The sequence below is a fragment of the Cebidichthys violaceus genome, unplaced genomic scaffold, assembly GCF_023349555.1.
Source record: "Cebidichthys violaceus isolate CVI_PGR_0920_01 unplaced genomic scaffold, fCebVio1.0.p SCAF_142, whole genome shotgun sequence".
NCBI lineage: Eukaryota > Metazoa > Chordata > Actinopteri > Perciformes > Stichaeidae > Cebidichthys > Cebidichthys violaceus.
In genome coordinates this window covers 70,001-87,002 of record NW_027176310.1, presented here as the reverse complement: position 1 = coordinate 87,002, position 17,002 = coordinate 70,001, and the positions used below count along the sequence as shown (strand labels likewise).

Below are 17,002 nucleotides of genomic sequence, written 5' to 3'. Positions count from 1 at the left end.
GAGAAACTTTTCAAATCCTCTTAAACTTGTTCAACTTTCAGATCATTCTACTTCCTCATACTTTCAGCTACAGACACCATTTAAACTTCCAAATGTTGAGAAAACCCTGATCAATGATTGTATGTTATAATCATTTTGATATCTTTTATACTTTTTGAGCTGTAGCAATTTTGCTTTTATGTGTTTTTCAGTCCTTTTCTGCTTTTATAATGGGTGTGTATTGCGCAGCTTAGAGTGCGTGATGTCATCGCTAGAGTGAAGAGAAGCTTGAGATTCCTGTGAAAAAAATATTTGTCTTTTGCGACTGACTCCTCAATTTTCACTCTACATGCATAATTTTTGGATGGAAACGTAGCTAATCTTGTCCTTGTCGTAGACATATGACTGTGGAATCTCACAGATTTACACATTTGGCACAAAAGCCTTTACTTGAGAGGAAAACCAACTTTCTCCTCCATAGACCCCAATGTTAAAACGTACTTCAAAAAAGTCTTGCACAGACAACCGTACCCCATTTCTAAATCGCCATTGAAGCCACTTTTTTTTACACTACAGACACAATTTTCGCATGATCTGTTCTTCAAGTCATCCTCCCTCTCCAGTATTAATATTGGAGCAATAGGGGCTATGGTTATGGGGTTTTGGGGTTTTGTTTGACAGGTGTTTCCCAGTCTTTTCTCATGAAAAGGCAGCCAGGCTCACAGGTGTTCGTACTTGAGCTAATTACTGATGTTTATAAACACACAGACTCACAGACACAAGCCTCACTCTATCTCTCTGTGTCTCTCTCTCTCTGCGTGTGTATCTCTTTCTCTGTGTGTCTCTCTATCTCTCTGTGTGTCTCTCTCTCTCTCTCTGCGTGTGTATCTCTCTCTCTGTGTGTCTCTCTATCTCTCTGTGTGTCTCTCTCTCTCTGCGTGTGTATCTCTTATACAGTCATTCAGGTATTAGAGACTTTTAGAGGACCCCCCACACACACACACACACATGCACACACCATTTTAAAGTACAAGCCCCACCGAATGAATTCCAACTGAAATGCTTTTGATGAAGCCTGTCATTTAATAACCTGTTTGTGTTTATCTAACATTATGATTCAGTCTCCTCTCCTCCTGTCTAACCCACCCAGCCCCACCCTTTCAAAATAAAAGCCCCATGGATTAACTGTATTTAAACATTAAGCTCAAAATGAGGCTTTTTTTGTTGAAATAATTAATGCTCTTACTAATACTACGACAACTACTACTACTGCTGAAAATATTTCTAGTATTACTACTACTGCTACTAATACTACTAATACTACTTCTACTACAACTTTTGTTGTTGCAACTATTACCACTACTACTACTACTGCTATTATTACTACCACTACTGCTAATACTACCAGTACTACTATTACTTATACTACAACTGCTACTACTACTACTACTGCTGCTATTCATGCTACTACCAATACTAATACTACTACAGCTAAAAGTATGAATGCTACTAGTATTTCTACTACTGCTATTACTGCTACTTCAAATACTGTCATTACTGTTACTCATACTACTACTTCTACTACTACTACAGTTATATTAAATACAACAACCAATACTACAGCTATTACTACGACTACTTCTACTACTTCTTCGAATTACGAATACTTCTACTACTAATAATACTTCTACTACAACTACAACTTCTACTACTACTTTAAATATCTCTATTGCTACTAATACTTCTACTTCAAACAATACTTCTACTACAACTACAACTTCTACTACTACTACAAATATCACTACTACTACACATTGTTTAAGCCACAGAAACCATTCAAATATCAAAATTTTCAGCTCTTTCAGGAGAGGGTGATATGACTTTTCATATTTATAATCTTTACATTTTTGAATTATTAAGCTTTTTGCAATTTGTTTTGAATAAGATATCTATGGAGAAAATCTTCAAATCCTGTTAAACTTCAATTTTCAAAGCCTTCTTTCTCATATTTTCAGCTACTGTCACCATAGTTAGAAAAGTCAACTAGAAGGGTTTTCAGCAGTGCAGTTTAAATGCTTTTGGGCTTCAACATTTTTCAGACAGGTACTCTCTCATTTCTGTATTTTCAGCAATGTTTTTGCAATTCATTTTAGCTTTCAGCATTCCAACGCATTTTCACCAGGAAATGCATTTTCTAGTTATTATTCTTATTCTCCATCTTCCACATCAGAGTTTGCCGCGAAACTAGTCCCACAGCGTTGCCAACACCTGCTCAAAAAGTAATTCAACACGTGCGGCTTGATCGGGAATTGTGAGCTATGACTTTTATAAGAAATTCGTCCAGCGGTTTCCCCGAAAATCGCGATCTACGATGAAAAATCGGCCCATTGACTTGAATGGGATTTCGGCGTGAAGAAAGCAAAAAAAACACTTAACTTTGGACCCATATTGACCAGCCATACTTTAACGTAGAAACATGATTCAAAGTTTAAAACGTAGACAAATTGATGGACGTTATTGAGCCAAATGGACATTTTGCTAGCTAGCATAGTTTTCATGAAGTCATCGATTTAGTTTCAGCAAAACTTTGGGTCTGTTTGAGATTTTATAATGGGTGTGTATTGCGCAGCTCGTTAAGTGCTAGAGTGATGACATCACGGTCAGAGTGAAGCAGAGCAGGAAAATGTTCTGTGATTTTTCCAAACAAATTGCTCCCATTCCCACAATTTTTACTCTTTATACACCATTTTGGCCAAAAAGCTTGGAAATCTTGTGCTGGTCACAACAAAGTGTCTATGGAATCCAACGGACTTACACATTTGGCTCAAACAGCCGTGGAGCGACATGAATTCCAACCAACTACTCCATTAGACCCCAAGTTAAATCAGAAAAGAAATTTGTCAAAGAAAGCAGACGGTACCAGTTTTGTAACTTGCGCTGGTGCTCACATTTATAACACTATGAACATAAAAAACATACCAGGGCGTTCGGCAGAGTCTTATCTCTCTCACGGTGCACTTATTTTATTGATTGGACTCATGGTTTTGGTATAAAGTGCATTTGTTTGACAGGTGTTTTCCAGTGTTTTCTCATGAAAAGTCTGCCAAGCTCACAGGTGTTCTTAATTCAGCTAATTACTGATGTTTATAAACAAACAGACTCACAGACTCTCCAGGCCCTGCGTCGTCACCATGGCAACCAGTGACACGCACGCACGCGCTCTCTCTCTCTCTCTCTCTCTCTCTCTCTCTCTCTCTCTGTCTGTCTGTCTGTCTGTCTGTCTCTACACAGAAGGATTTACAAATAAATGTGACTCACAAATGCACACAGAACAAATATATTTCTGCATTTGTATGTATTTGTGTGTGGATGTTTTCTATTTGTTTGTGGATTTGTGTGTATTTGTTTGTGGATCTCTTCACATTTGTTGGTGGGTTTTTTGAGACTCCCCTGCCTGGCCGGATTCACAAATACGTTTTTTTTAACATGGACCTATCTGTAGCCAATCAGATGTCAGCCTCATTTTCAAGCAATCACATAAGCGCAGCTCCCCCCTCCCCTCCCCACGAGGCTGCCAGCTGTGTTCACACCGAACGCAGGGCGAATTATTCGTGTGACGAGATTACATACAAAGTCTTTGCACAGACGCGGTGAGACTGCAGTGATGCGAATTTTGCGCGGCGCGTTTTGAGCGACGCGTTTGGGGCTTTTGGAGCGACGCGTTTGGGGCGTTTGGAGCGTTTGGAGCGACGCGTTTGGGGCGGCGCGTTTGAAGCTACGCGTTTGGGGCGACGCGTTTGAAGCGACGCGTTCGGGGCGACGCGTTTGGGGCGTTTGGAGCGACGCGTTTGAAGCGACGCGTTTGGGGCGTTTGGAGTCACGCGTTTGGGGCGACGCGTTTGGAGCGTTAGGAGCGACGCGTTTGGGGCGTTTGGAGCGTCGCGTTTGGAGCGTCGCGTTTGGAGCGTCGCGTTTGGGGCGACGTGTTTGAAGCGACGCGGTTGGCGCGATGTTCCTCCTGTCATCACTGACGTCCTGTTGTTGTTGAATCAGGAAGGACAAACTGTAGCCGTCTGTGTTCACCCAGAGCTCTACGCAGGGACGTGCGGTCAGGGTGTGATGATGAAATGTAAAAAACAAATAATGCTAAAATAAAATAAATATTAATATTTCTCTACTGATCTGCGCTATAATGTAATTTCTGTATTATTCCAAACATTTTTATAATCAAAATCTCTGAATTAGCGCATGTCCTGTTCAAACAGAGAGGAGACAGTGAGGTGAGGCAGTGACCAGCTGTTCCTCACCTCAGACTGTGAATCCCTCACTAACTGGGTTGAGTGCGTGCCTTTTGCTGTCTCATTCCTGCACACACTGTAATATTTGTAGACACTTTTATTATATGTCCTTTCTTTCCATATAATAGGTACTGTATTTCACGTCTGTGTCGAACATATTTAGTGTTGCTGATCTGACATTAAGGGGAGGCAAACACTACTCTGCCTCAATGAAGGGTGCGCGAGAGCCCAAGGCTCGGGTTTATCGCGTCAATTAACACAGAGCAGATCGACCCAGGCAGGAAGTCAGACACCGATAAGGGATAGAGCATCCGGTAAGTTTTCAAAATAAAAGCGTCAGCTTTAACTTGGTTTAACTTTTTCAAGAGTATGAATCTAAAATGCAGAAAAGTGAGAAGCATTATCTCAATCGAACCTCAACGATACTGCCAGTAACATCAGCGTTTATGTATATATTGCGACGTCTTCGGGCAGTAGAAGCCACACTGTCAAAATTTCTTGCGAAATTTTCTAGTTCAGTGTGGCTTTGTGGCACAAGGCAGTAATACTGCCTGTGCCAAAGCACACTGACTGTAATCCTGCGGGCTTATTAGGGCCCGAGCACCGACGTAGACGGAGCGGAGGACCTATGGTTATTCTAATGTTTTTTATTATTATTATTATTATTATTATTATCGTACCAGTTTCATCGCAAAAAGGAGGTGCTTGGGATACTGGGAATCTTTTGAAATTTGGCACAAAATTCAATCGTGGTGAAAATTCCAGTATTATTGGGGTGTCCAGCTGCGGCATGACATTTTGGCTCGATAGCGCCCCCTACAGAGTAGCCCCAACTTTGGGTTTCACCTAGCTGTATGAAATTTGGTAGGTATGTGGAACGTGATGGGACGTACAAAAAAGTCAAAAGGAGCTATATCCTAAACCAAACAGGAAGTCGGCCATTTTGAATTTTATGACGTTTTTGGACCGTTTCAAGGCGCCGCACTTTAACGAACTCCTCCTAGAGATTAAACCCGATTGCCTTCAGATTTGGTCAGTATGCTCTTGAGACCTTGGCAGTGAAACGATACTCAAAGATCAAAAAGTTATCGAACTATGTGTCCGTGGCGTGGCGGCAAAAAAACACCATTTGCCATGAAACAGGAAGTTGTTGTAACTCGGCTGTACATTGCCTAATCTGCTCCAAATTTCTCATATGTCATAACATCTTGACCCTGAACACATGTATATGACAATTTTGAATCATAGTAATAACGCCACGTAGTGGCAACAGGAAGTCATAGGTTGTGTACTTTGACACCCTACTGCTCACAGATTAATCGGATCCCTCTCAAATTTTGTCACAAAAGCCTTAAGACCTTGATAATGCTTCATTGTGAAAATTGTAGGAAGTTGTCGAAGCGTGGCGACATGGCGGCTCTGCGAATTTCGATCCTTCGCCATGAACGAATAAACTGATGTAACTCGACTCCGCATCATCAGATCTTTACCAGATTTCACATGTTTGATTAAACTCCAGGCCTGAAGACATCTGCAAGCCAATTTTGAATCATAGTCATAGCGCCACCTACTGGCAACAGTAAGTTAAAGTCTTTATACTTTGGCTTGTTTCTCTTAGTTGGAAAATCAGATCAACATCAAATTTGTTCCACACAAATGTAAGAAGTTCATAATGCCAGTTCTCTAAGCTTTTGATGTTTCGTCGAACGCCGTTGCCGTGGTAACGCAGTCTTCGCCGTGAAAAACGATGGTCATTTGGAGAGGTTAAAAAAGCTCGAAACACAAGCAAACTTGACACACAGATCACAAGGCCAAAATGTAGTTCTATAATATGATTTTATTCAATCAGAGTGTTAAATCGGCTCAATAGCGCCCCCTACAAAATTTCGACGAAGCAGCCCTCACAGTACGTTTCACATAGATTAACAAAATTTGGTAGGCACATGTATCACATGTGGACTTACATAAAAGTCTCTTGGGGCCATGCCCTAAACCCAACCGGAAGTCAGCCATTTTGAATTTAGTCTGAATTTCTAGTGTCGTTTTTTCAATTTCCAGGCGCTCTACTTTAACGAACTCCTCCCAGGGAACTAATCAGATCAACTTAGAATTTGGTCAGAACAATCTAAAGACCTTTATGATTAAAAGTTACTCAAAGCTTGTTGTTTCGTGAAATGCCGTTGCCGTGGCGATGCATTCCTCGCCATGAAAAACAAATGTGTTTTTGAGGGGCTAAAAATACTCAAAACAAAATCAAACTTGTCACACATTTAAAATCCTGAATGTAGTTATCTGATGTGATTTTAATGCTTCAGAGTGGCAACTCGGCTCGATAGCGCCCCCTACAATATTTCGACGATGCAGCCCTCACAGTACGTTTCACCTAGATGTATGAAATTAAGTAAGCAGGTGTATCACATGTAGACTTAAAAAAAAGTCCTAGGGGTCCATGCTCTAAACCCAACCGGAAGTCAGCCAATTTGAATTTTGTATGAATTTCTTGTGGTTTTATTTCCTTTTCCAGGTGCTGCACTACGAACTCCTCCCAGGGAAATAATCCGATCAGCTTAGAATTTGGTCAGAACAACCTAAAGACCTTAACGATTAAAAGTTACTAAAAGCTTGATGTTTCATCGGATAACATGGACTTGGTGTCGCGGCAATTTTACATGATTCGCCATCATCCATCCAGCTTTTGTAACTCAACCTTACTTTGTCAAAACTGCCCCAAACTTGACATGCTTGATTGCTGTCGTGATTTTAGGACTTCTGCATGCCAATATTAACTCATAGTCATAGCGCCACCTACTGGCAACCACGGACGTAAACAGAATTCTATAATAACAGCGGCCCAAACAGGGTTTGTGGGCACACCATGAGAAAAAGACTTCTCTGATCTAAATATGTGCAAACTAAGATGCTTGGAGAACAAAAGTTAATCAACAGTGTTTTTCAAACCATGTCAGTGGGCATTAGTATAAATGATCTGTCTAGAGCTTCTACATGAGAATCAGGTTAAATGTTACAATGAATGCTTCACACTACAATCTAAAGTTACAGAAGAGCTTAAAATGAAAGCAGTGTCAAATTAAAGTGTTCAAGTAAAAACAAATGACACTGCTGTTCTGTTAACTTTCATGTAAGTCCAAATACAATCAGTAGGACACTGCAGGGAGTTGAACTCCATCCCAGTAACCTGACAGTCTGTTATGTTACAAATACTGAAGCACATTCACACGTTCATTTTCTTAATGATCTTAACAGGCTTACATTTATGATTGTATCGGAGGTACACTCAAAACATTTGAGGCTTAAGACCTGGCAACATGGTCTTGCTATGCTGCTGGTCGACGCAGGAAATATCATCTAACTTGTGCATGCAGTGTATGATGGTCACAGAAATGCATTGCCGCATCAACCAGAGTCCTGCCAGTACCCTCGACGTGTGTGACGTTGCGAGGGCCCGATCAATGCTGCTTGCAGCTTTAATTATTATTATTATTCAGTGTGGCTTTGTGGCACAAGGCAGTAATACTGCCTGTGCCAAAGCACACTGACTGTAATCCTGCGGGCTTATTATTATTATTATTATTATTCTCCATCTTCCACATCAGAGTTTGCCGCAAAACTAGTCCCACAGCGTTGCCAACACCTGCTCAAAAAGTAATTCAACACGTGCGGCTTGATCGGGAATCGTGAGCTATGACTTTTATAAGAAATTCGTCCAGCGGTTTCCCCGAAAATCGCGATCTACGATGAAAAATCGGCCCATTGACTTGAATGGGATTTCGGCGTGAAGAAAGCAAAAAAAACACTTAACTTTGGACCCATATTGACCAGCCATACTTTAACGTAGAAACATGATTCAAAGTTTAAAACGTAGACAAATTGATGGACGTTATTGAGCCAAATGGACATTTTGCTAGCTAGCATAGTTTTCATGAAGTCACCGATTTAGTTTCAGCAAAACTTTGGGTCTGTTTGAGATTTTATAATGGGTGTGTATTGCGCAGCTCGTTAAGTGCTAGAGTGATGACATCACGGTCAGAGTGAAGCAGAGCAGGAAAATGTTCTGTGATTTTTCCAAACAAATTGCTTCCATTCCCACAATTTTTACTCTTTATACACCATTTTTGGCCAAAAAGCTTGGAAATCTTGTGCTGGTCGCAACAAAGTGTCTATGGAATCCAACGGACTTACACATTTGGCTCAAACAGCCGTGGAGCGACATGAATTCCAACCAACTACTCCATTAGACCCCATGTTAAATCAGAAAAGAAATTTGTCAAACAAAGCAGACGGTAGCAGTTTTGTAACTTGCGCTGGCGCTCACATTTATAACACTATGAACATAAAAAACATACCAGGGCGTTCGGCAGAGTCTTATCTCTCTCACGGTGCACTTATTTTATTGATTGGACTCATGGTTTTGGTATAAAGTGCATTTGTTTGACAGGTGTTTTCCAGTGTTTTCTCATGAAAAGTCTGCCAAGCTCACAGGTGTTCTTAATTCAGCTAATTACTGATGTTTATAAACAAACAGACTCACAGACTCTCCAGGCCCTGCGTCGTCACCATGGCAACCAGTGACACGCACGCACGCGCTCTCTCTCTCTCTCTCTGTCTGTCTGTCTGTCTTTACACAGAAGGATTTACAAATAAATGTGACTCACAAATGCACGCAGAACAAATATATTTCTGCATTTGTATGTATTTGTGTGTGGATGTTTTCTATTTGTTTGTGGATTTGTGTGTATTTGTTTGTGGATCTCTTCACATTTGTTGGTGGGTTTTTTGAGAGTCCCCTGCCTGGCCTTGATTCACAAATACGTTTTTTTTAACATGGACCTATCTGTAGCCAATCAGATGTCAGCCTCATTTTCAAGCAATCACATGAGCGCAGCTCCCCCCTCCCCTCCCCACGAGGCTGCCAGCTGTGTTCACACCGAACGCAGGGCGAATTATTTGCGTGATGAGATTACATACAAAGTCTTTGCACAGACGCGATGAGACTGCAGTGATGCGAATTTTGCGCGGCGCGTTTTGAGCGACGCGTTTGGAGCGTTTGGAGCGACGCGTTTGGGGCGTTTGGGGCGTTTGGGGCGACGCGTTTGAAGCGACGCGGTTGGCGCGATGTTCCTCCTGTCATCACTGACGTCCTGTTGTTGAATCAGGAAGGACAAACTGTAGCCGTCTGTGTTCACCCAGAGCTCTACGCAGGGACGTGCGGTCAGGGTGTGATGATGAAATGTAAAAAACAAATAATGCTAAAATAAAATAAATATTAATATTTCTCTACTGATCTGCGCTATAAATGTAATTTCTGTATTATTCCAAACATTTTTATAATCAAAATCTCTGAATTAGCTCATGTCCTGTTCAAACAGAGAGGAGACAGTGAGGTGAGGCAGTGACCAGCTGTTCCTCACCTCAGACTGTGAATCCCTCACTAACTGGGTTGAGTGCGTGCCTTTTGCTGTCTCATTCCTGCACACACTGTAATATTTGTAGACACTTTTATTATATGTCCTTTCTTTCCATATAATAGGTACTGTATTTCACGTCTGTGTCGAACATATTTAGTGTTGCTGATCTGACATTAAGGGGAGGCAAACACTACTCTGCCTCAATGAAGGGTGCGCGAGAGCCCAAGGCTCGGGTTTATCGCGTCAATTAACACAGAGCAGATCGACCCAGGCAGGAAGTCAGACACCGATAAGGGATAGAGCATCCGGTAAGTTTTCAAAATAAAAGCGTCAGCTTTAACTTGGTTTAACTTTTTCAAGAGTATGAATCTAAAATGCAGAAAAGAGAGAAGCATTATCTCAATCGAACCTCAACGATACTGCCGGTAACATCAGCGTTTATGTATATATTGCGACGTCTTCGGGCAGTAGAAGCCACACTGTCAAAATTTCTTGCGAAATTTTCTAGTTGGTCTTCCAGCTTTCTTTATACATTACGTCATTAACTGACAACAACACACGTCATTAGGACGCCCTGCCCGATCCGTACTGCGCATGTGCATTACAGAGATAAGATGTAAGCGAGATGCATCAGTCTTCATCATCTCCGATAAAAACGGTGTTTATAAAACACGTTTTAACGGTCTGAGGGATATGATGTGAACAAAGACACAGTAATGATGTTATAAACGGTGAAGTGGTCTGTAGTGTGTATATATATATATATATATATATATATATATATATATATATATATATATGTATAGATATGATGTCCTTATAAGTCACTATAGTTGCTCATATCATACTGTGTCTCAGACTTTGTCCACAATACGTTTAAACCTAATTTTAAAAGTTAATCTAAGATATTTTACATGAAACGAGCTGACGATGGTAGTGGTTCAGGAGGGAACCATCTCACTTCCTTCTCATCTCTGTTGATAGTTGCACATGCGCAGTACCGATCTGACAGAGGATGCATGTATTTGGATAGCGTTGGGCAGGCTAACCGGTGTTAGCAGGTAAAGCTAACAGGTAAAATACATGTTTTTTATCATGTCAATGTTCTAGTTAGCCGTTACACTGATGACGTCACACTGACCCGTGACGTAGCAAATAGCTGACAACACCGTTAACGGTTCGGAGCTGTCTGTTAGCCTAGCTGTTAGCTGTTAGCAGTTAGCTGCTTTAAATGTTTCTTTAAGGGAACAAAACTGTTTGTTACTTCCGGTTGTTGTTTACAGCAAACTGTCAAAACTCTGAGAGCTCGAGGTAGAAGTACTGTTTGAGGTAGAAGTACTGCGATTCATAACAACAAGTAGAACAAGTGTGTATGTGTGTCCATGTTTATATATATATATATATATATATATATATATATATATATATATATATATATGTATATACTTGTGTGTCACAGAGCTTCAACATGAGCAGCCAAGGAGCTGGAAAAAAGCAGAAGGAGGAGGAGAAAGAGGAGAACTTCTACGACTGTCAAGAGACCCTGGAGCCTTCAGGCCAAAGAGAGGAGGAGCAGAAGGAGGAGAGCCGACAGGACTTTACCATTAAAACTGAGGGACTGACTGACAGAAGAGAGAACAGAGAGAGAGGAGGAAGACAGGAGGAGCAGGGTGACAGGCTGCAGAAGGAGGAGCAGGGCGACAGGCTGCAGAAGGAGGAGCAGGGCGACAGGCTGCAGGAGGAGGAGCAGGGCGACAGGCTGCGGGAGGAGGAGGAGCAGGGCGACAGACTGCAGGAGGAGGAGGAGCAGGGCAACAGGCTGCAGAAGGAGGAGCAGGGTGACAGGCTGCAGGAGGATTCAGATCTAGAGATGAAGGAGGAGAACAGCCAGGAGGTGGAGTTTGATGACGATTACCTGAAGGAGGTGGAGAAGGAGCTGACGGAGGAGGAGAAAGAGGTGACACGTGTTTACCTTTTACACCTCTTGCGGTGACATCAGTGTGTGATGCTGTAAATCACAGATATTAAAACCTTCTGTTTTCTTTCAGAGTCGACGGCAGCAAAGTTTAACTCTGAAGGAAAAAGGCAACGGACAGTTTAAAGCTGGAGGTGAGTGACATCATCATCACGTTGCCCTTTTATAAACCAGTACAAACCAGCACAAACCAGTACTAACACGTCTCTCTGCAGACTGGTTGGAGGCAGAGCGGAGCTACACAGACGCCTTGGTTTTATGTCCGGTTTGTTTCAGCCGAGAGAGAGCCATGGTGTTCTCCAACAGAGCTGCTGCAAGGCTGCACCTGGTAACTAGCAACACGCTAACAACATGCTAACAACACACTAACAACATGCTACATGTTGGGCTATCAACACTGGCCAACAACACACTAACAACATGTTACATGTTAGGCTATCAACACTGGCCAACAACACACTAACAACATGCTACATGTTAGGCTATCAACACTGGCCAACAACACACTAACAACATGCTACATGTTAGGCTATCAACACTGGCCAACAACACACTAACAACATGCTACATGTTAGGCTATCAACACTGGCCAACAACACACTAACAACATGCTACATGTTAGGCTATCAACACTGGCCAACAACACACTAACAGCATGCTACATGTTAGGCTATCAACACTGGGTAACAACACACTAACAACATGCTACATGTTAGGCTATCAACACTGACTAACAACACACTAACAACATGCTAACAACATGTTACATGTCAGGCTATCAACACTGACTAACAACACACTAACAACACGCTAACAACATGTTACATGTTAGGCTATCAACACTGACTAACAACACCCTAACAACATGCTAACAACATGCTACATGTTAGGCTATCAACACTGACTAACAACACACTAACAACACGTTAACAACATGCTACATGTTAGTCTCTCAACACTGGCCAACAACACGCAAACAACATGTTACATGTTAGGCTATCAACACTGGACAACAACAACACACTAACAACATGTTACATGTTAGGTTATCAACACTGGACAACAACACGCTAACAACATGCTACATGTTAGTCTCTCAACACTGGCCAACAACACACTAACAACATGCTACATGTTAGTCTCTCAACACTGGCCAATAACACTATAACAACATGCTACATGTTAGGTTATCAACACTGGCTAACAACACACTAACAACACGCTAACAACATGCTACATGTTAGTCTCTCAACACTGGCCAACAACACGCTAACAACATGTTACATGTTAGGCTATCAACACTGGCCAACAACACACAAACAACATGCTACATGTTAGGCTATCAACACTGGCCAACAACACACTAACAACATGCTACATGTTAGGCTATCAACACTGGTCAACAACACACAAACAACATGCTACATGTTAGGCTATCAACACTGGTCAACAACACACAAACAACATGCTACATGTTAGGCTATCAACACTGGCCAACAACACACTAACAACATGCTACATGTTAGGCTATCAACACTGGTCAACAGCTTGCTAACAACACACTATGCTAACACAGAGGCTAACCGCATGCTAACACAGAGTCTAACAGCATGCTAACACAGAGGCTAACATCATGCTAACACAGAGTCTAACAGAGGCTAACATCATGCTAACACAGATGCTAATAGCATGCTAACAGTCTGTCTCTCCCTCTCAGGATCTGAAGGATAAGGCGATCTTGGACTGCACCAGAGGTGAGTGATGACATCATTCTTTACCTATACAGGTCATTGCTTGATCTCTTCATTGATTGGTTGCCTGTGGTTGCTATAGCGATAGAGCTGAATCCAGACTATGTGCGGGCGTTGCTGAGGAGGGCGGAGCTTCACGAGCAGACGGACAAGCTGGACGAAGCTCTGGAGGACTACAAGAAGGTTCTAGACCTAGACCAGAACCAGACCACCGCCAGACAGGCCTGTATGGTGAGGAGGAGGAGTCACACCCTATCCCTGAGTCATTAATACCTTTAAATATTTTACTCTAGTAAAAGTACTAATACCACAATTTAAAATACTCTGGTACTAGTAAAAGTATGTCGGTAATTAATGAATGTACTGAATTAAAAGTATAATCTCTGTCTCTATCTCTGTCTCTACCTGTCTGTCTCTCCCTCTCTGTCTGTCTCTCCCTGTCTGTCTCTCCCTCTCTGTCTCTTTCTCCCTGTCTGTCTCTGTCTCTACCTGTATGTCTCTCCCTGTCTGTCTCTCCCTCTCTGTCTCTTCCTCCCTGTCTGTCTCTACCTGTATGTCTCTCCCTGTCTGTCTCTCCTTCTCTGTCTCTTCCTCCCTGTCTGTCTCTTCCTGTCTGTCTCTCAGAGGTTGCCTCATCAGATTCATGAGAGAAATGAGCGGTTAAAGGAGGAGATGATGAGTACGTACTGAACACTAATCAATAAGAGCATCTCTCAGTATTTTCACAATAAGAGCCCCTCTAACCCCTCACCTGTAACCCTCTCTACAGGTAAACTGAAGGACTTGGGGAACCTGGTCCTGAGACCGTTTGGACTCTCCACCAGTAACTTCCAGGTGAACCAGGACTCTGACTCCGGGTCGTACTCCATCAACTTTGTGCAGAACCCAAACAACAACAGATGACGTCATCACCCAGGACGGCGATGTCATCACAGAGGACCCCCATTGATTGGTCTATTCTCTGGTATCCATGGTAACCGCACTGCAGAGGACCAATGGGATCGCTGGAAACATTGTGATGTCATCCCTACAGGATCCTGACAAAATAAAATAAAGATCATGAAGAAGAATACTGTTTAAATAAAGTTTGTTTGATTCCAGTCATTATATATATATATATATATATATATATATATATATATATATATATACACGTATATATATATACACGTATATATATATATATATACATATATACGTATATATATATATATATATATATATATATACGTGTATATGTATATATATATATATATACATATGTGTATACGTATATATATACATATATATGTATATATATACGTGTATACGTATATATATATATATACATATGTGTATACGTATATATATACATATATATGTATATATATACATGTATGTATATACATATATACGTATATATATATATATATATAATATGTATGTGTGTATATATATATATATATCATATATATATCATATATATCAATATATATATATATCAATATATATATATATATATATATATCAATCATATGTTTACCCACATATGTTTACCCACTAAAACTACGATTTATATATATATATATATATATATATATATATATATACATACACGTATATGTATATAATATATACGTATATATGTATATATATATATAAATCGTAGTTTTAGTGGGTTAACATATGATTCACACTCCGAACAGAAGGTGGCGGTAAAGCACTGATAGTCTTGATGTCAACTGACGTGAAACTACAAGAAGAAACGGAAGCTAACAGCCTCGCACATGCGCAGTGTGTACCTGTTCGGTGCTGGTGAAGATGTCTGCGCCCATAGACCTGGAGCTGAAGAAGGTAGCTTTGTACATTCTATATATTATATATATATATATATATTTATATGTAACAGTGTGTTCCCTGATGGTGTTACCTGCTCTCTGTCGCGTGCTCTGTGTTCACCGAAGAGGGATCGAACCCACGTCACAGCTGTTTAATAACCGGCCGTTTACAAACACTGTAGCTAACTGTTAGCATAGCCACGCTAACTACACATTTAAGGGAGAGAAGAATCAGAACCAGAACCGTTTATTGCCACGGTATGTTGAACATACGAGGAATGTGACATGACGGGAGGTTCACAACATTTAACAGCAACAACAAACAACACAAACGTATTACAATGTACAAAGAAATACAAAATAAAGTATAAAATAAAGTGCACAAACGAACAGATAACAGAACTATATACAAGTGAGATGTAGGTGTAGTGTAAAAGTGTCAAGTGTATTTAAATAAGAACCTAGAAGTGATGAGCAGGGGAGTGACCGGTAGGAAAACTGTCCTGGGGATGAAGGAGTCAGTGGGGGACCCGCCCGGCTGACGACGTGAAGAAACTGTTCATGTGTCGTGAGGTCTTGGTCCTGATGGAGGTCTTGGTCCTGATGGACTTTAGCCTCCTGCCAGATGGAAGGGGCACAAACAGTTCATGTCCAGGGTGAGAGGGGTCGGCTACAATCCTTCTTGCTCTCTTCAGGGTCCTTGAGGCGAACAAGTCCTGGAGGGACGGCAGATTGCAGCCGATCACCCTCACAGAGCGGATGATGCAGCGTACCAGGAAGGATCCATCGTCTTAGAGAAGAGATATGAACACAGATGTTTTATTGACATATAGCATCTATATATATATATATATATATATATATATATATATATATATATATATATATATATTCATCCCCATATATTTATACAATATATAAATATGTTATATGTAAATATATATTTATCAACATAAAACATATATCATATATATTAAATAAATATATTATATATTTATTTATATAAAAGATATATATTATATATATATAATATATATTTATTTATATAAAATATATATATTATTAATATATATTTAATAGGAGCTACAGGTGAAGGTTGTTCAGGTGTTCTTCATCACAGTGATACTTCTCTCTTGTAGGCCTTCTCTGAGCTGCAGGTGAAGATGATTGACACGCAGCAGAAGGTGAAGTTGGCCGACCTGCAGATCGATCAGCTGACTCGTGTTCAGAAACATGCTAAGCTAACACACGCTGAGATCGCCACGCTGTCGGACAACACGCGACTCTACGAGGGAGTCGGACGCATGTGAGTCTGAAACAAGGTGTTAGTTCACCTGGACAGGTGACAGGTATCACTCAGGTGTTATTATCTTCTATCTAATAATCTTTCTCTTTAATGTAAACATTCAGATGTTCTGCTGATGAAGATCATGTGAAACGGTTGAAAGCTCCTGAACATCTTCTCTGTTTCAGGTTTATTCTTCAGTCGAAAGAAGAAATCAATGATCAGCTGAAAGACAAACAGAAGACAGCTGACGAGAAGATTAAAGAGCTCGAGGTACTAATACACTCTAATACACACCAGAAATACACGCAGATTTAAACGATAAATACACCAGAAATACATGCTGGAATACACCACAAATACACTCTGATATACACCACAAATGCACTCTGAGACGTGTGATAAATAAAGTGTTTTTAGTGTTCAGGTGTGTTTTACCTGCTCTCTCTCTGATGTCACAGGTCTGACTGT

At 40.8% G+C, this 17,002-nt stretch overlaps 2 protein-coding genes across 4 annotated transcripts in view; both read left to right on the top strand.

Moving 5' to 3' along the window:
* The first annotated feature begins 10,686 nt into the window (after positions 1–10,686).
* Positions 10,687–14,499, top strand: ttc1 (tetratricopeptide repeat domain 1). Of its 2 annotated transcripts, none has more exons than XM_068709310.1 (8): positions 10,687–10,777; positions 11,163–11,660; positions 11,752–11,812; positions 11,894–12,006; positions 13,396–13,432; positions 13,512–13,660; positions 14,054–14,108; positions 14,199–14,499. In XM_068709310.1, exons 2-8 carry the CDS (start codon positions 11,172–11,174, stop codon positions 14,330–14,332), a joined length of 1,038 nt encoding a protein of 345 aa, XP_068565411.1. In that variant the 5' UTR covers positions 10,687–10,777; positions 11,163–11,171; the 3' UTR covers positions 14,333–14,499. The 2 variants fall into 2 exon arrangements, with proteins under 2 accessions (XP_068565411.1, XP_068565413.1); XM_068709312.1 differs by having other exon boundaries at positions 10,709–10,764.
* Positions 14,500–15,157: 658 nt separating this feature from the next.
* pfdn1 (prefoldin subunit 1) overlaps positions 15,158–17,002 on the top strand; it is a 2,039-nt gene continuing 194 nt past the window's right edge. The window contains exons 1-3 of one of the 2 annotated variants that reach the window (XM_068709302.1): positions 15,158–15,262; positions 16,386–16,552; positions 16,720–16,804. In XM_068709302.1, the coding sequence (XP_068565403.1) occupies positions 15,230–15,262; positions 16,386–16,552; positions 16,720–16,804 (285 nt within the window). In that variant the 5' untranslated portion in view covers positions 15,158–15,229. The remainder of the gene's footprint in view (positions 15,263–16,385; positions 16,553–16,719; positions 16,805–17,002) is intronic. The other variant, XM_068709301.1, reaches the window with a different exon arrangement.

Coding starts and splice junctions, on each gene's coding strand:
- ttc1 (XM_068709310.1), top strand. CDS start 11,172: ATGAGCAGCCAAGGAGCTGGAAAAAAGCAGAAGGAGGAGGAGAAAGAG. Junction 11,813..11,893: donor CGGACAGTTTAAAGCTGGAG/GTGAGTGACATC, acceptor GTCTCTCTGCAG/ACTGGTTGGAGGCAGAGCGG. Junction 13,433..13,511: donor GATCTTGGACTGCACCAGAG/GTGAGTGATGAC, acceptor TGGTTGCTATAG/CGATAGAGCTGAATCCAGAC.